The sequence below is a fragment of the Dasypus novemcinctus genome, chromosome 14, assembly GCF_030445035.2.
Source record: "Dasypus novemcinctus isolate mDasNov1 chromosome 14, mDasNov1.1.hap2, whole genome shotgun sequence".
In the NCBI taxonomy this organism is placed as follows: Eukaryota; Metazoa; Chordata; class Mammalia; order Cingulata; family Dasypodidae; genus Dasypus; species Dasypus novemcinctus.
In genome coordinates this window covers 68,594,543-68,609,462 of record NC_080686.1, presented here as the reverse complement: position 1 = coordinate 68,609,462, position 14,920 = coordinate 68,594,543, and the positions used below count along the sequence as shown (strand labels likewise).

At 32.3% G+C, this 14,920-nt stretch overlaps 1 protein-coding gene across 3 annotated transcripts in view; it reads right to left on the bottom strand.

Annotated features, from left to right (window-relative positions):
- The window catches only part of ZFPM2 (zinc finger protein, FOG family member 2), a 464,182-nt gene that overhangs the window by 317,849 nt on the left and 131,413 nt on the right, over positions 1-14,920 (bottom strand). For 2 of the 3 annotated variants that reach the window (XM_058275903.2, XM_058275904.2), the window contains exon 3: positions 14,280-14,381. The exons of the other annotated variant lie outside the window; for it this stretch is intronic. In XM_058275903.2, coding sequence (XP_058131886.1) covers positions 14,280-14,381 — 102 coding nt within the window. The remainder of the gene's footprint in view (positions 1-14,279; positions 14,382-14,920) is intronic. 3 annotated transcript variants of the gene reach the window in all.

Sequence of the window (14,920 nt, the reverse complement as noted above, 5' to 3'; positions counted from 1 at the left end):
TCTTTTGGTCCTGATCTGACCAGTAGCTATGGTAGTTTCTTATTCACTTAGAACAAAAACAAAAAAATTCCTCAATATAAGAAAAAAAAAATCTCAGTTGCCATTTACTCTCAAGTATGGAATTAAATGTGGGGTAGAATGATAATACTTCTTTTTTTTTAAGTTAAAAATTAAAGTTACAATCTAAAGTAGCAATGTTGTAGTACGGTTCACTTGGGCAGTTAATGAACCACTTCTGTGTTATATATCTTTTGTGGTATAGAATAAACTACAAAAAAAAAAGTGTTCTGTGTACATTTAAACAGAAAGGCACAATGGAAATACAGCAACCGAATTATTCAGTTGTTAGGTACGTAAGACCAGCTTTACAACACTACTGACATTCTAAATATAAAAACAATGTGTGGGAAACTATAAAATTGACAAATAATCAGCTGGTAGCTTATAGAATTGTCTTAAGTTTTTATTATTTGAAACTGTTTTGAGATTATTCAATATATCTTCATTAAAAGTTTATTCCTATAATTTCTTATAATCTTCTCAAATACCATATGAATATGATTTTAAAATAATATTTTACAGATGAGAAATGTCTTCTATATGTGAGAAAAGATGTTTCAGCTAACATCTCTACCTCTATTAAAATAGAAATTAGTTTGACAAAGGAAAAGCATACATATTAAAATATTTAAAATGAAACATAATGTCATAATAGCTTTACCTAAGAAAAGGCAAGAAGTTAAACCCCTCATCATGCAGATTTAACGAGGCAATGTCTTCAATATTGCTTATTTCCTACAATAGAAGACATACAGCAAAGTCTTAATAATTAAAGTACTCTTACCTGAATTTTTCTGCAAATATACTGAATCAGGAAAAGTTTTATTAAATTATCCTCATCCAAAATTTCAGAAGCAATTTTCCTTTAAGAAGTCATCATCAACTTCTTAAGAAATGCAAGAATATTTATTGTCAGATATTTGAATCAACATTTCACCTTCTAATATAAAGTATTCAAAATTCAAAATTCCACACATCCTAAACCTTAAAGCTACCATTGAGCTAGAAATGCCATGTGCCCTACTGCAATATCCACACTAGTCCTCTTCAACTGAAATTCCAGTCACAGAATCCAAGCCATCATATTAAACAATTGCAAATAGTTGGCTTTTCAACTATACAATTACAACTGTTTATTTCAAATACACACTTCACTATATATGTCAACTATGTATTTGTAAATGGATAATACAAAATACAGAAATATAATTTCTATAAATCCAGATTTTAACTATTTGTTGACTGAATTTTCAGCATGACTTTACAATAATAAACAATTTCAGTTTTTCCACATCTATCTGTAAGGAGTAAAAATTATGCTACCCTCTTTCCTTTATCATATGATATAAATACAGATATAGTGCTACATGAAATTTGTCCAAAACACTGTGACTAGGGTTAATTTAATCAGCCATCTTTTTAAAAACTAATTTCATTTTTAGAAACATAATTTTACCATGTGTAATGTTTTAGGGGCATTCTAAAAATCAAATCCATATGCATGGATGAATTTTTTTTTCCATAGTATTCAAGGTTGTTTTGCTCCTTGTGCAGACAAATGTGTCTTCCACAAAGAAGTTTTTTCAGTTATCCTTACCTACAGTTGTTATCACCTTGTTATATGCAGCAAGAATGAAATTGTACTCAAAGGTTAAAATAAAGACTGGTAAATAACTCAATTACAGAATTTTCCATTGACATCTGATACAGTTGAGTATCTTTTACCCAACTTCCAAAAATAAAAGGCTAAAGTGAATACATATTTTTATCAATTTCACCAAATTACAAACCACCCCCAAAGTCTGTTTTAATATTGAGTTTGAGAGGCAGAAATTCTCTAAAAGGCTCCCTCCTCCATCATCCCTCCCCCACAATCTGCGCCTTCAGTATAGTTGGAAATACTGTAGATCACAGACATTGTTAGCCCAGGCTGACCAATCTCTGAGGCATTTTTCCCCCTTCAAGATACTTCATGTTAACAGCTTGAGGGTGTTCAATCAGCACCGCTTTGATCTCGGCTGGAACTATAATTATTTAACATTGTTACACGGATTTCTATAATCCACCCCACCATTAAATCCCTTTTACACCCTCATCTTCTGAGGTCTAATCTGCATCAGTATACTTAGTTTGTCTTCTCTGCTGGTCTCATCAGGAGCCTGCATTCTCCATCATCCTGATGGTTTTCTCTCTTTTTCCCTTTAATGAAATACTTTATCACAAATAGAAAATTCCAGAAAGGTCTTATGCACTTGTTCTGTTTTTAAGAGCTATGTATTGAATACCAGTATCATCCACCATTTACTGCAAATTTTTTTTCCCAATTTCATGGATTACATTTACTCAGTAGAGGTTTAATTAAAATACTGATAGGTGTATATTTGATATTTAAAGGAACTCTGTTGTAAATACAGAAAACAAAGTAGCAAACATTGTAGCTTTCTGAAAGCACAGAAGAAAGATCAGGAAGCATGTTGCACTCACTTATTTTTACTTCAGAAAGTAAACCAAGCATTTCTGGATGGGCCATAAAATTGAAAGCTAAGACTGAGAATGGGGAGCTCATGAGAACAATGTGGTAAGGATGTATGAAGAGGTCTGCAGAGGGTAAGTCCCAAGAAGGAACTGGGAGGGTAAGTCCCAAGAAGGAACTGGGAGAAAGAAAGAGGGATGGGGAAGGACCTCCAAAAAACTGCAAGACTCAGAACACCAAAGTACAGAGGAAAGAGACGGTGGAGTAGTGGGCATTTCACAATTTTCTCCTCCTGGCATGTATATTCCTCACAAATTTAATAAATGTCAAGTCATCCAAGAAATGGCTCACTTACAATCTGCTGGCTTGGGCAAGGTTCTAAAGTGCTTAAAAGTAGAGGCTTTAAGGTTTTAAAGTGCTTAAAAGTAGAGGTTTTAAGATTAATACAGAATTCTGAATGAGAAAAGGGTGGAACTCTAACAGGCAGTCATCCATAGTACAGATAAGATATTTCCTCTTTTGGAAACAGACCCTGAAAACAACCTTGAGAGATCACAAACTCCCATCATTTCCTCATCAAGAGGAAACAAGACCTCCTGTGCGAACAAGGGACTTTTCATTTCATTCATACATGAAGGCTGAAATAAAGAGGTACAGCAGTCAGCTATTTGTTTCTTTGATTAGAAATAAATTAATGAATATTTTTTCATGACTTAATATTAACTTCCTCTCCTTCAATTGTAAGTTTTTTAGTACCTCACTATTATTGTAATACTATTATCAATTAATACTAATAAAAAGCTAGCATTCATATTTTTCTTTGGAGACCACAAGATACAAAAGTTTTATGTTACAATTACCCATAACTGATCAATTTAAAAAACAAATATAAGCATAGTCTTGTAAGGACTGGTTACAAGTATTCTTAGAATCATGTTTTCAGTTCATTTGGAGCAATAATCTTGGACTATATGGTTTATATATCCATGTAATCACATAATCCCTGCCTCTATTATTTTTCTGTCCATGTTTTCTTTTATCTGCTTTAACAATTTGTTCTACCATTTTACGTTTCATGTCTTTCATAAGTCCCCCAAATCCCTTGTGAAGTGAGGCTGAATTTAACTAACAAATGGATAAATTATTTTTAAAACCTTAAAGTATTTTAACACCTCAAATTCAACAAAAAGGCTGACACTAACACTTTGATTATTCTAATCAAGGATGATGACTCCTATAAAGCACCCTGGTTTTTTGAATAAAACAGATACAAACAGACTCCCTATATCTCTGGCTATTCAAAATCTAAAGAAATCTAAGGGAGAAGAAGAAATAAGGTCGAAGCAAGAATTAAGACAGAAAAAAAAAAAAACATAACCAGAAAATAAGGAAAATCATCATCATCATACTTATACTTCTTACATGAGATATTTAGTGGAAGAAGAGAATTTGAAAGCAATTTTGGTCTCAGGTTGTGTTCTACAGTACCCCTTCTTTCCTTCCTGGAATTAGGCTTCTGTAACCAGGGGCAGGACTCCTTTTGGGGGATAGTAAGGTTTGGGTCAGGCTTGACCCTGTTCCCTGTTAGCAATGTGAGACTAGATAAACTATGTCAGTATTCAACATCCTTAGACATAATATAGGAATAACCTCTCAGGCTCATTGGAAGAATTAAAGGAGGTAATAAATGACATTATTTCACACAGTGCTTCAAGTAGAGAAAATATCCTTTACAGAGAAATTGTCAGCATTACTAATTGCACTCTCAATTCTCCAAATTCTGGCTGGAATTACAATCTTGACTAGGTCACTTATCAGCTATATTACTAACTTTTTGAGCCTTAATTTCCTCTCTTGTAAAATAAAGCACAATGTCTGGCCAGTGTGCTCAATAACTGTTATTATGATTATTATGTGGGTAAATGATTAACTTAAATAGTAACCAGAAAGTTGTGCACTGAAAAGAAAGCCTTAGTTTCACAATTTTTAAAGTACAGATTAAGCTTAATGAACATTTTTCATGAAAAATAATTCATATTGCTCTTTTAGATTGTGGGAAGGAAATAGAACGCCAGTTAGGCAAAGGGATGTCAAAATATGGTAGCAAATAACAGATGCTACAGTCAAGAAGGGCTAATTGTATGAAAAATAGAAAAGAAGCACTCATGAACGCATCACCTCCTAGAGGTGAGAAAAACACAATGAAATTCTGTTCACTCTTGTTATCTCCCATGCCTACAGCAGTAACTGGTGCACAGTCAACTCTCAAAAAATATTAGCTACTGGAGAGATGACTGAAGAGGGGAAAGGTAAAAAGACCACAGGAGAGAAAAGCATTGCCCAGATTAGAATTTTATGACTTTGACATTAATTTTAGCTATTTGCTTTTATTTTGATCATTTTAGAAAAAAAAGGCACCTCCAAAACTATGCTTTATTTCATCTGTTTCTAATTTTTCCTTTACAAGCACTTTTATTTTTGCATCTTAAGAGTTCTGTAAATGAGGGTCCATTTCTTCTTCAGTTTTTCTGCATTTCTATTCTTCTTGCCATTCTCTCCAATAGCAGTGTCTTTTTGTTTTTTTGTGTGTGTGTTTTAATGCACATTGAGCATGTTGCTTCTCTGCTCTTGAATTTAAATCCAATCACAGTATATGCACTACTGGGTTCTCAAGAATCTGACCCATGTTTACCAGACTCATGTCACTCACTCAATTGGTTTTCTTAGCTCCAATCACAATGAGCTTGAATGCATCTTTCTTCTCCTGACAAGGCCTAGGAAAAGAATGCATACTTTGCCTAGGTTACTCTAATCCAAGGGCCCTTAACCTTTTTTGTTCCATGTACTCCTTTGCTAGTCAGGTAAAAACCATGGGCCCCTTACTAAGTCCACACTATATACCGTGTATTATTAAATAAATATATCATACCCATACCAATATGTCCCCACAAGAATGTTTTTTTTGAAATTTAATTTTTTTTGAAATTCAACCCCACAGATCCCTTGTTAAGAACCCCTGTTCTAATCCCATCCTTCCACCGCCACCCCCAATTTCACCCTTTGACCAATTAATAATGCCTTTTCCTCTTTTAGACCTACAATTTAAATATTTAGTTTTCACACTCCTTCACCCACATTGTGGTCTCTAAATACTACATCCTACTAACAGGAATCTGGGCTCCTTGGAGAAACAGCTGACCTTCATTTTGAGCAGCAAATTAACAAGATGAACATAAGGCATTGCATCCTGCCAGAAGGCAAGAGAGCTATCCAAGGCTATTATATTCATGTCAAAAATCTCAGTTTACTTGGGGAGGATTCTACTGGTCAAAGATATGAATTGATGAGCATCAAAATGAACAATGGAAATGGAGTGAAATGAGTTCTTAGTAACTTTTGGAGGCCAAGAACACCAATTTATTATTTTTAAAATTGGTAAGTTATAAGGAAAATTGAAGCATGTATTTTCCCTTTCTTTTATGATTATTTAGAGTTAACCAAATACTTGATGAAGGAAAGATTTTCATAAGAAAATAATCTCAGCTAATAAATACAGAATGATTGATAAAATTTGAAAATCACCATTTTGCAACCCTATTGATATAATGGATCCTGGTCATGATCATTAGGTGAAAAGTTGATGGAGAAACTATGCAATGGCTAATTGGAACAGGCTGATAACACCTGAACCACATGATAAATTTTAATATCACTAAAATAGAACATCCAATCTTTATGAACCTATAGATAAAATGCAATAGAAAGCATCCAGCATGGTATAATTAGTACTCTTGCCTAAAATATTTAACCATAATCTAATCAAGACTCTAGATTTAACTACCAATTTACAAGAAATATGGATGGAGGAACATATTAAACAATGCACATGATGCAATATGCTTAAGGTAGAATGTAAAAAATTTCCATGACAAATAATTTATAAGTGAGAGAGAAAGAGAGTGAGCATGAAAGAGAAAGAAAAGAAGAGAAACTATCACACCAAACAGTTGTGGAACTTGTTTGAATCCAGACTCAAACGAATCAACCATAACAAGATTCTTTGAGACAACTGGGGAAATTTGAAAATGAATTGTGTGTAGAAAATATTTATAATGTACTAAAATTGCATGTGTTAAAATGGATATTGTGGTTAGGTTTAAAACAAAAGACACTAAAGTTTTTATGGTCAAAGATATGATTTCTGGGATTTGCTTTAAAATATTCTAGGGGGAAAAAGAAGATAATTGATAAAATCAGATTGGCAAAAATGTGATAATTGTTGAAGCTGGGCACTGGGTACATGTGGATTCATCATATTTTTCTCTCTTATGTATGCTTTAAATTTGTATCTTAAAATATAAAAATTAAAAATGAAAACACCTTAAGTTAAAATATGTGTCCCTCAGAAACATTATTATTGACTTCCTTCCCACTGGGTCTTGAATATATTTGACACTCAATATATAGATAAATAAATGTGTGCCCCAACAGGCTATTTACCCAGTCAATATTACCTATGAACAGTCTTCTAGTAATCTAGTTCCAAATTTGTGGCCCATTAATAGAAAGTTATATATGTGTCTTTATTTGCCTGTTTTTGTTTCCTTTTTTAAAACCACTTCTAATGTATGTTACTTTGTTGGTTTTTATTCATTCTTCTGACCTCACTTAAGTCATTTTTCACCCCAGCAAAATAAATTTAAAAAAATAATTACAAGGTTTAATTTTTCTTTCTTTAAGCTGGCTTCCAGATATAAGAATTACTCATATTTTAGGTCTTTCCGGAGCATAATGCTAAGTCAAGGAAAAAATTTAAATAGTTCTGTGCCAAAAAATATTTAATGCATAAGTTCTCATGAAAGAAGTTATAAAAGGGAGGGCAAAGATATTTTTTAAGTTTCAATTCCAACTGACTTCTAGTGGCTGCCTGGAGTACCTGGTTGAGAAGAATTCTAAGTGGAGTTAAGGCTCACTGGGAAAGAACACAATATTATTGGACATGATTGGGGTGAGTAGTTGATTATTTAATCAAAATAGCCAAATAATGGAATTATTTTAAAAAATAGCATTTTGAGAATTACATTTTAACTTATACCAAAGCACATTCAATAACCAAAATTTTCAGGTATGGCCTAGATTTTTTCTTTGATTATGGGTCTACTAATTTGTATTGATCCTTCTTGCATAAAACACATTTAAATGCTTCATTTACATCTTCTAGTTAATTTTAGAGTGAGGTGATGATTTAAAAGCACTTGCAAAACCATCTAATTGTAATTTCTTTCTATGTTTTTATATTTTCCTTATTATTTAAAGTGGTTTTGCCCACATCTAAAATTTTAAGGGAATTTTCTTTATACAGTCTTTCCAAGAGTCAACAGTTTCAATAGAAACAGTATCTTTTCTTTTACTAACATATCCCATTGGTTTAGATAATATTTAAAATGAATTAAAGAATTGCAGTAAGAAGAAAAGCTGGCAGGCATACAAGTGATTGCTCAAATGACTCCTTTCCAACTCAAACATTAAGTTTTAGAAAGGAGACGGAAATTGTAATTTAGTTAAGGGAACTTCTATGGTGAATGATTGATTCATGAATTTTGCCATGGGTGTAGAATGCAGGACTTAGAAGAATGTGTTGTTACATATTTTGCTGGAACCATGGCGTGTTAACAAAAATTGATATTTCATTTGTTTTCCAGCAGATCATTTAATGGAAAGGTCACTGTAAGGAAAAGTCCAAGGAAAATTAACCTGGAATTATCATTTAACTTGAATTTCTCAATTTAACTTGTGCAAATAAATTAGGTATTTACAAAATCTGAAACAAGCCATTATCTAAATATCCTTAATTCCCATTCTTACAGCAATAGTATAAGTATTAGTAATAATAATTATTATAATTATAATGTTGCACTTTACACAGTTCTTAGGCCTCAAAGAGAAAAAATTCCCTGCCAAACAGTGATCATAAATATTTTGCCTCAAACCTGCTTTTTTGTTGTTAAGTTTATGTATGCCCTAATTCTATATGAGGGCAAACTTGAGTAAGAGAATAAGATAAAGAGAACTTTTTACCATATTTATGTAGCATTCTGTTCTACAAACAGTATGACTTTCATTTTTTAATCCGATATCTACTTAACTACATTAGAAAAGATTTATTTTGTCCTCTTCTTGTTTCATAAAGGACCAAAGTCTAGCATTTGACACTTTGTTACAATGTTTTACTGACCTCGCTCACATGCACATGCGTGCACACACACTCACACACCACACACCCCTCCCTGCCTCATTTTCATATGGACACAAAGCATTGGGATAAAATGATGGTTCATTATTGTGGTACAGAGCTCTTATCTTCATCCTGCAAGAGTCATTTCCTTCCAAAGATTGAAATGCAAATGTGAAAATTAATGATAACTGCATTATCTGATAGCAGAGATAAAACCAATTCACTGTCAGAGTAATACACAGTCATTCTACGATTTCCTCCGCTTCTCACAATATTCTTCTTACTGTCACACTATATCTGTGGTTAACTATGTTTCATAGGTTTCTGTTAATTTACTTCAAATGGCATTTCCCAGATCTTATATCTACCACATTTTCCCAATCAAAAAGGAAACGAAATCAGAACTGTAATCTCCAAGCCCTCCTTTGGACTGGTAATGGGGGGCGAGGAGGGTGCCTGTATCATTAGTGTGTGCTTCTATCTCACAGACTTTTTCTACGTACCATTCCAATTCATGCAAAAACGCTCCCCATCCTCTACATTTAATTTAAGGTACAAAGCAAAACTAGCCCCATCATCAGTGTGTTTCCATAACACTGAACAGCAAATGCATGAGGCAACTTACTTATAGATTTCTTGGCCAATTTTTAGTCCGGATGCAACAAGTATACACCTCATGTTATACTAGATATTTATTCTTGAAAAGTTGTTTACAATAAAATTATTTTAAGCTGCTTTGTATTTTAAATCAGGTAGAGTAGAAATAGTTAATACAATTTCATAAATAATTTTGCAAAGTTAATTCATAACACAAATGGTCAATGAGGGCTGATCATGTGGAAAACATTGTTATGGCTACTAAGTCATTATTGCCAAAATGGTATTAGAAGCAACATTAAATACTATTTACTGAGCACTAATGATGTTCTAGTCTCCATGCTTTATGTGGAAATTCTCATTAATGAGCTACTATTAATTCTATTTCATAAACAAGAAAACTGAGTTCTTAGAAAGAAAAGTAACTTCTTCAAAGTTACACAGTTAATAAGTGGCAAACCCACTCCTACTACATCCAAAAAATTTACTTCGGATGAAAACTCAGATTTCCATTTATCAATCTAGCAGTAAGAATGCTGTTCTAGAATATATAATTCAAAACTGATTCCTAGTTTTATTCTATCAGTTCATCAAATCATTATTGCAGGGTCTGATTTTCTATGTCATTTTTCCTGAAATGCCCCAAGTGTTTGACTATAAATGTGTATTTTATCTTGAAAAGTTTATGCCAAAACATCCAAAAGACTCCCTACTCAAAGTTTATATATATATATATATATATATATAAATATAAATATATATAAACTCATCATATATAAAATATATAATATGTACAACACATATTATTTGGAGATACATATATGTATTTGCACATTTGAATATTATGCTAGGTTCCTTTTTTGCACTCCCCAAAATTTCAATTACAGCCTGCTCTAAGCATGATGGTAAGACCTAGATTCATTCAATAATAAACCAGAGAAATTAAATTAGTCACTGTTCCCAAATGCAAATAAAGTGACTATGTTTTTAATAAGGTAAATCAGAAAGTTGGAATACTTGAAGGTGACGGAAGTAAGATATAATTTTCAAGGTACTTAATTCATAGAAATAGATGATGGGTTGATAATAATTTTCCTGCATTTTCTCCCGTCTCCTTCTAAATCTAAATAAATAAGACATCTGAGAGGCACCTCACACTACAGACTTTGGCCATGGAGTGTGATTCTAAAGATTTTCTTAAAAGAAGACTGAGGGTTATAGACATTGTTTTCAAAATAAAGTCGTAGTAGCTATACTTGCCTGAGTGGACAGAGTGAAAAGTGTTTGATAAAGTTTAGTCCTGGAGTAAGGGAAGGTCACTAACATTTAGCAAGACCCTGTGGAAGATACTTTAGAAACATCATATCTTTCAAACTAACTCATAACAGTATTTCAAGGTAGTTATTATTTCCATTTTAAAAATAAGGAAACTGAGAAATGGTTTAATATCTTGCCAGAGATCATGAGTCCACAAATATTAGCATGTGGATTCAAATAAAGATCTAACTCTAAAAATTGTATATTTTCTTCTACAGTTTAAACCATGATCTACTTTATAGGTATAGACATGTTAATTTTTGCATTAGTGAAGTGACTTGAAAGATGGATTACAAAGTGAATGAAGAACTAAAGGAGGTTAAAGGAGAGAAATGGCATCTAAAACGGATAGTGCGGCTATCAATGTTCTATACCTTTGGACTTCGGCTAGCACCCTTCACAATTATTAGTGAAAAATAGCTGCACAGTAAGTATTTATGAAGAATTAAATGTATAAGAATATAGATAAATTGAAGAAGTCATGAAACTTGTGGGGTTGACGAAACAAAAGTAGTGGTATTTACTTTAAAAGAAGATAGAAATGATACAAGCAAAATATAGGCAAATCTAAATGAAAAAGAAGGAGGATATGGGATAATAACTTCTCTAGGAATGAGACTTCAAACAAAGAAGTGTCAGTGTAAATTTTTTAAGCAAGAAAGAACAATGAAATTTTAAAACAGAAGCATGAAATACTGAAATAATGAATAATAGTTCCGAGTTTTACACATACATTATATCTTAGGATGCCTAACTCTCCACTCAACAGTTAAAGATTCATAGGAACATTTAAGTGGGAATCATGAGCATAGTTAAATATTAAAGATTTTCACCAAGGAAATGTTTACAAATATAATTTTCCTAAAGGTTGCATAGGTCTCACATAATCATAAGAGTTAACAAAGGTGGGAACTATTGCAGTTATTAAATACATCTTTTAGTTGAATAGCAAACAAGGAAAAAAATAATCTATGGAATTTTCACTGGATAAAAATAGAGCACTTCAGACAGGAGTTGATCCATTATTGAACTGAGCCATTAAGAAAGGTTACTGAGTCGTCTTCAATCAAACTCTTTAAAAATGAGATAAATCCTGATCCTTCTTAAATGATGTGAGCTCTATGCCTCAAATTCTTTAGATAATTTCCTCATCCCTTGATAATGTTCTGTTTTTAGATAAAATTGTCTATCCCACGGTGACTGTCAAGACTGGGTGGGAAGGCCTTAAAACTAGGAGAGCTTGCAAGCACACCTGGCTTATTACATCATGTCTTGACCAATAATTTATTGTTAAGTTCAAAACTAGATATTTAGCAATACAAAAAGTTATCCTTTGTTGTTATCAGATATGCTCTGAGGAAAATTTGTAAAGGTCCAGCTTCACGTCTCAACAATTCCAAAACCATAGTAATCATCACTAACAATGTATGTGTAGGCTAGTGTTTATTTTCAAAAACCTTAAGAGATAATATTTGCTACATATTAAAAATGAGAATATAAGCACAGAGAGATTAAGCCACTTACCAAAAATCACCCAACTAGTGAGTAGTAAAATTAGAGTCTGAACACAAACCCTTGGAATCTAGAGCCCGTTTTCTATAATGTTTGGAAACTGTCACTAAAGGCTGGACTATGTTCACTCCTTGATAAGATGGAAGGCCCCAATACTGTTTTGTGTATAACAAAAATCTGAGTGAAAATTTTTAAGTAGTCACTATTAATGTAACAGAAAAATTACAAAAATATTCCCCCTACATTCCCCTGATTGAAGGAAAGTGATGCAGATTCTACCTTACAATGTAATAGGTATTCAGCAGCTATTCTCTTGTTATGCATCAACCTCATTAATTCAGCTGTAATTCAAAGTAATAAAACCTAATTTTTTTGTTAAATACCTGTGAAGAAAACCACATTATGTATTTTACAATATTCAAAAGTAGAATTTTCATGCAGGAATGTCTGCTTAAAGACAAAAGTTTTCACATATTCATATGTACTACAGAAAAAAGTACAATTTCCCCAATATCAGCTAAATAAAAATTTCTTTAAATGTATATATCAAATAAATTTAACTCAAACATGAATGCAGCTAATATTCAGTAACTAAACTCATTACCCCTGAATTACTTACTTCCAAGACACTAGCCAAACTGTGGGCCGCAGAATTGAAAGGGAAAACCTGTCTCCACAACTTCTGTGCCCCTCCCTCCCACCAATTTGCCACCTGGTAAATGGAAGCCAAAATGCATTTTTGCAAGCAGGCATATCCCAAAGATTAGTTAATCTAATCTGAAATAAACAACTCTTCTAAATAGCATATACCTACTTAATTCAAAATTAAAAAGTAACCATAAAATATAAAGTTCAGTTACTCTTTTTAAAGCTAAATGTAACCCATGACAAAGCCAAGATTCTGTAAAGGTTTTTTTTTATACATATATTTTTAATCAAAGATATTCTTCCCACATCGAGAAGACAGAAACATCAGGTAACAAGGTGAAAAACGCCACAAGAGGGCTGGATTTTCTTTACCAAGTCCTAAACGTGGTATTACAGTACTTTAAGGGTAATACATTTTGATCCAAAATCTTGTGTAACATTATTAGTAAACAAAATACAAACATTTGTGTATATCATGAATAACATTAGAAATGACATCATAATAACCAGATACACTGCATCTTCATTTTTGTTTGCATTGTATTTTCCAGCTGCTGGTTTCAGAAAATTACCCCTGGAGTTCCTCTTCTCTTCATGCACAGCAGAGAGCAATTTGCAAAGTCACATAAGGGTGAAAATGGGTTTGAAATATAGGGATCTTTCTTAATGAAAAATGTTACTGCATTGGAAATTATGACTAAAACTATTTCAAAACTTCTTTAAAATTTTAAACCCCTCTACATAATAGTCTCCATTTATAAATACACTATTAATTGTAAATTATCTGGCACCAAATGTCATTTTTCCCACAGAGATTTTATAAACTTTATATACAGAGAGAAAATTATATTGTTGTTTTAGAATATTTTGATTTGTTTTTCTCAAAAAGATTTAATGGTAGGATCTGTTCAAAATCACATTGAATTTTTATTCCTAAAAATGAAAATGTTGCCAAAAGCTCGAATCAAAGAAGGGCATCTCTGGATATTTTTTAAACTTCTAAGTACATATTGAGGTTTGAGCTACTGACTTACTTCATGCCAAACTGAAAGTGACCGTTCTATGAAATATTAGTTTTCTTAAATGATATAAATTTTAAAACTGTGCCCTGTTTGAATTTGGATATAACTTTTTAAATTTCTGGACAAAGAAAAAGAAAAGCAGAATTGATTAAATCTTATATGAGTGTGAAAGAAAAACAAGGATGGAGATCAAGCAGAGGAAAGACTGGTTTCTGTAGTTTAATAAAAAGATAAAAACATTTAAATAATGATGTTTAGTTAAACTCCCATGTAACCAGCACACATACAAACATATGGTGATGGTTGTTTATTTTCTAAATCAGTGTGTTTCACAACCTAACTACAATTAAAGAACAATATGTGAATTCCTGAGAGTAGCAGTGGATGACTGAATTTTGAATTTCCTCCATCCTACCTGGTCCATCCCACTCATCTGTCTCAACTCCAGGTTGCCCTGGTTTCTCTGACTGTGTGTCCCCATCTGATTCTGCCATCTCTTGGATTCCCTCATCATCACCTGGAAAACACCAACACAGAGAGAGAGAAAGAAATGATTAAGCCAACTATATGACACTCACATCTTTGCAGAGGGATGTCTTTTTTATGTCTAAATAATGTTTGCTACATCTATTGTCAATGTACAGATATATAGCCATGATTCATCATATTGATATTATGGCTTTATAACAAAGAAAATCATCATTAGTATATATAAATCAATAAAGTTAAGTACTATAAACAATACAGAGCATTTACATAAAAATTTCTTTGGGAGTAACTAACATTATATATATAAATAAAATAGCAGGATATAATTTTTCTAGTGCTTTCAATACAGAAAACTTCAACTCATTTATTTGCTAATTTTTATGAAGACAAAATTCAGCAGAAAAAAATACATATATCCTAGGTAAGACATAAATATATTTTTGTTTGAATTTTGGTTATTTTAAAGAGGTTTTTCCTATTCCCCAGCGCTAAGCTTTCTAAACTTTGGTCTTACTTCCTTTTAAAAATGGAGTATAAAAAGGCCATAGTTAAATGATCAGCATTTGA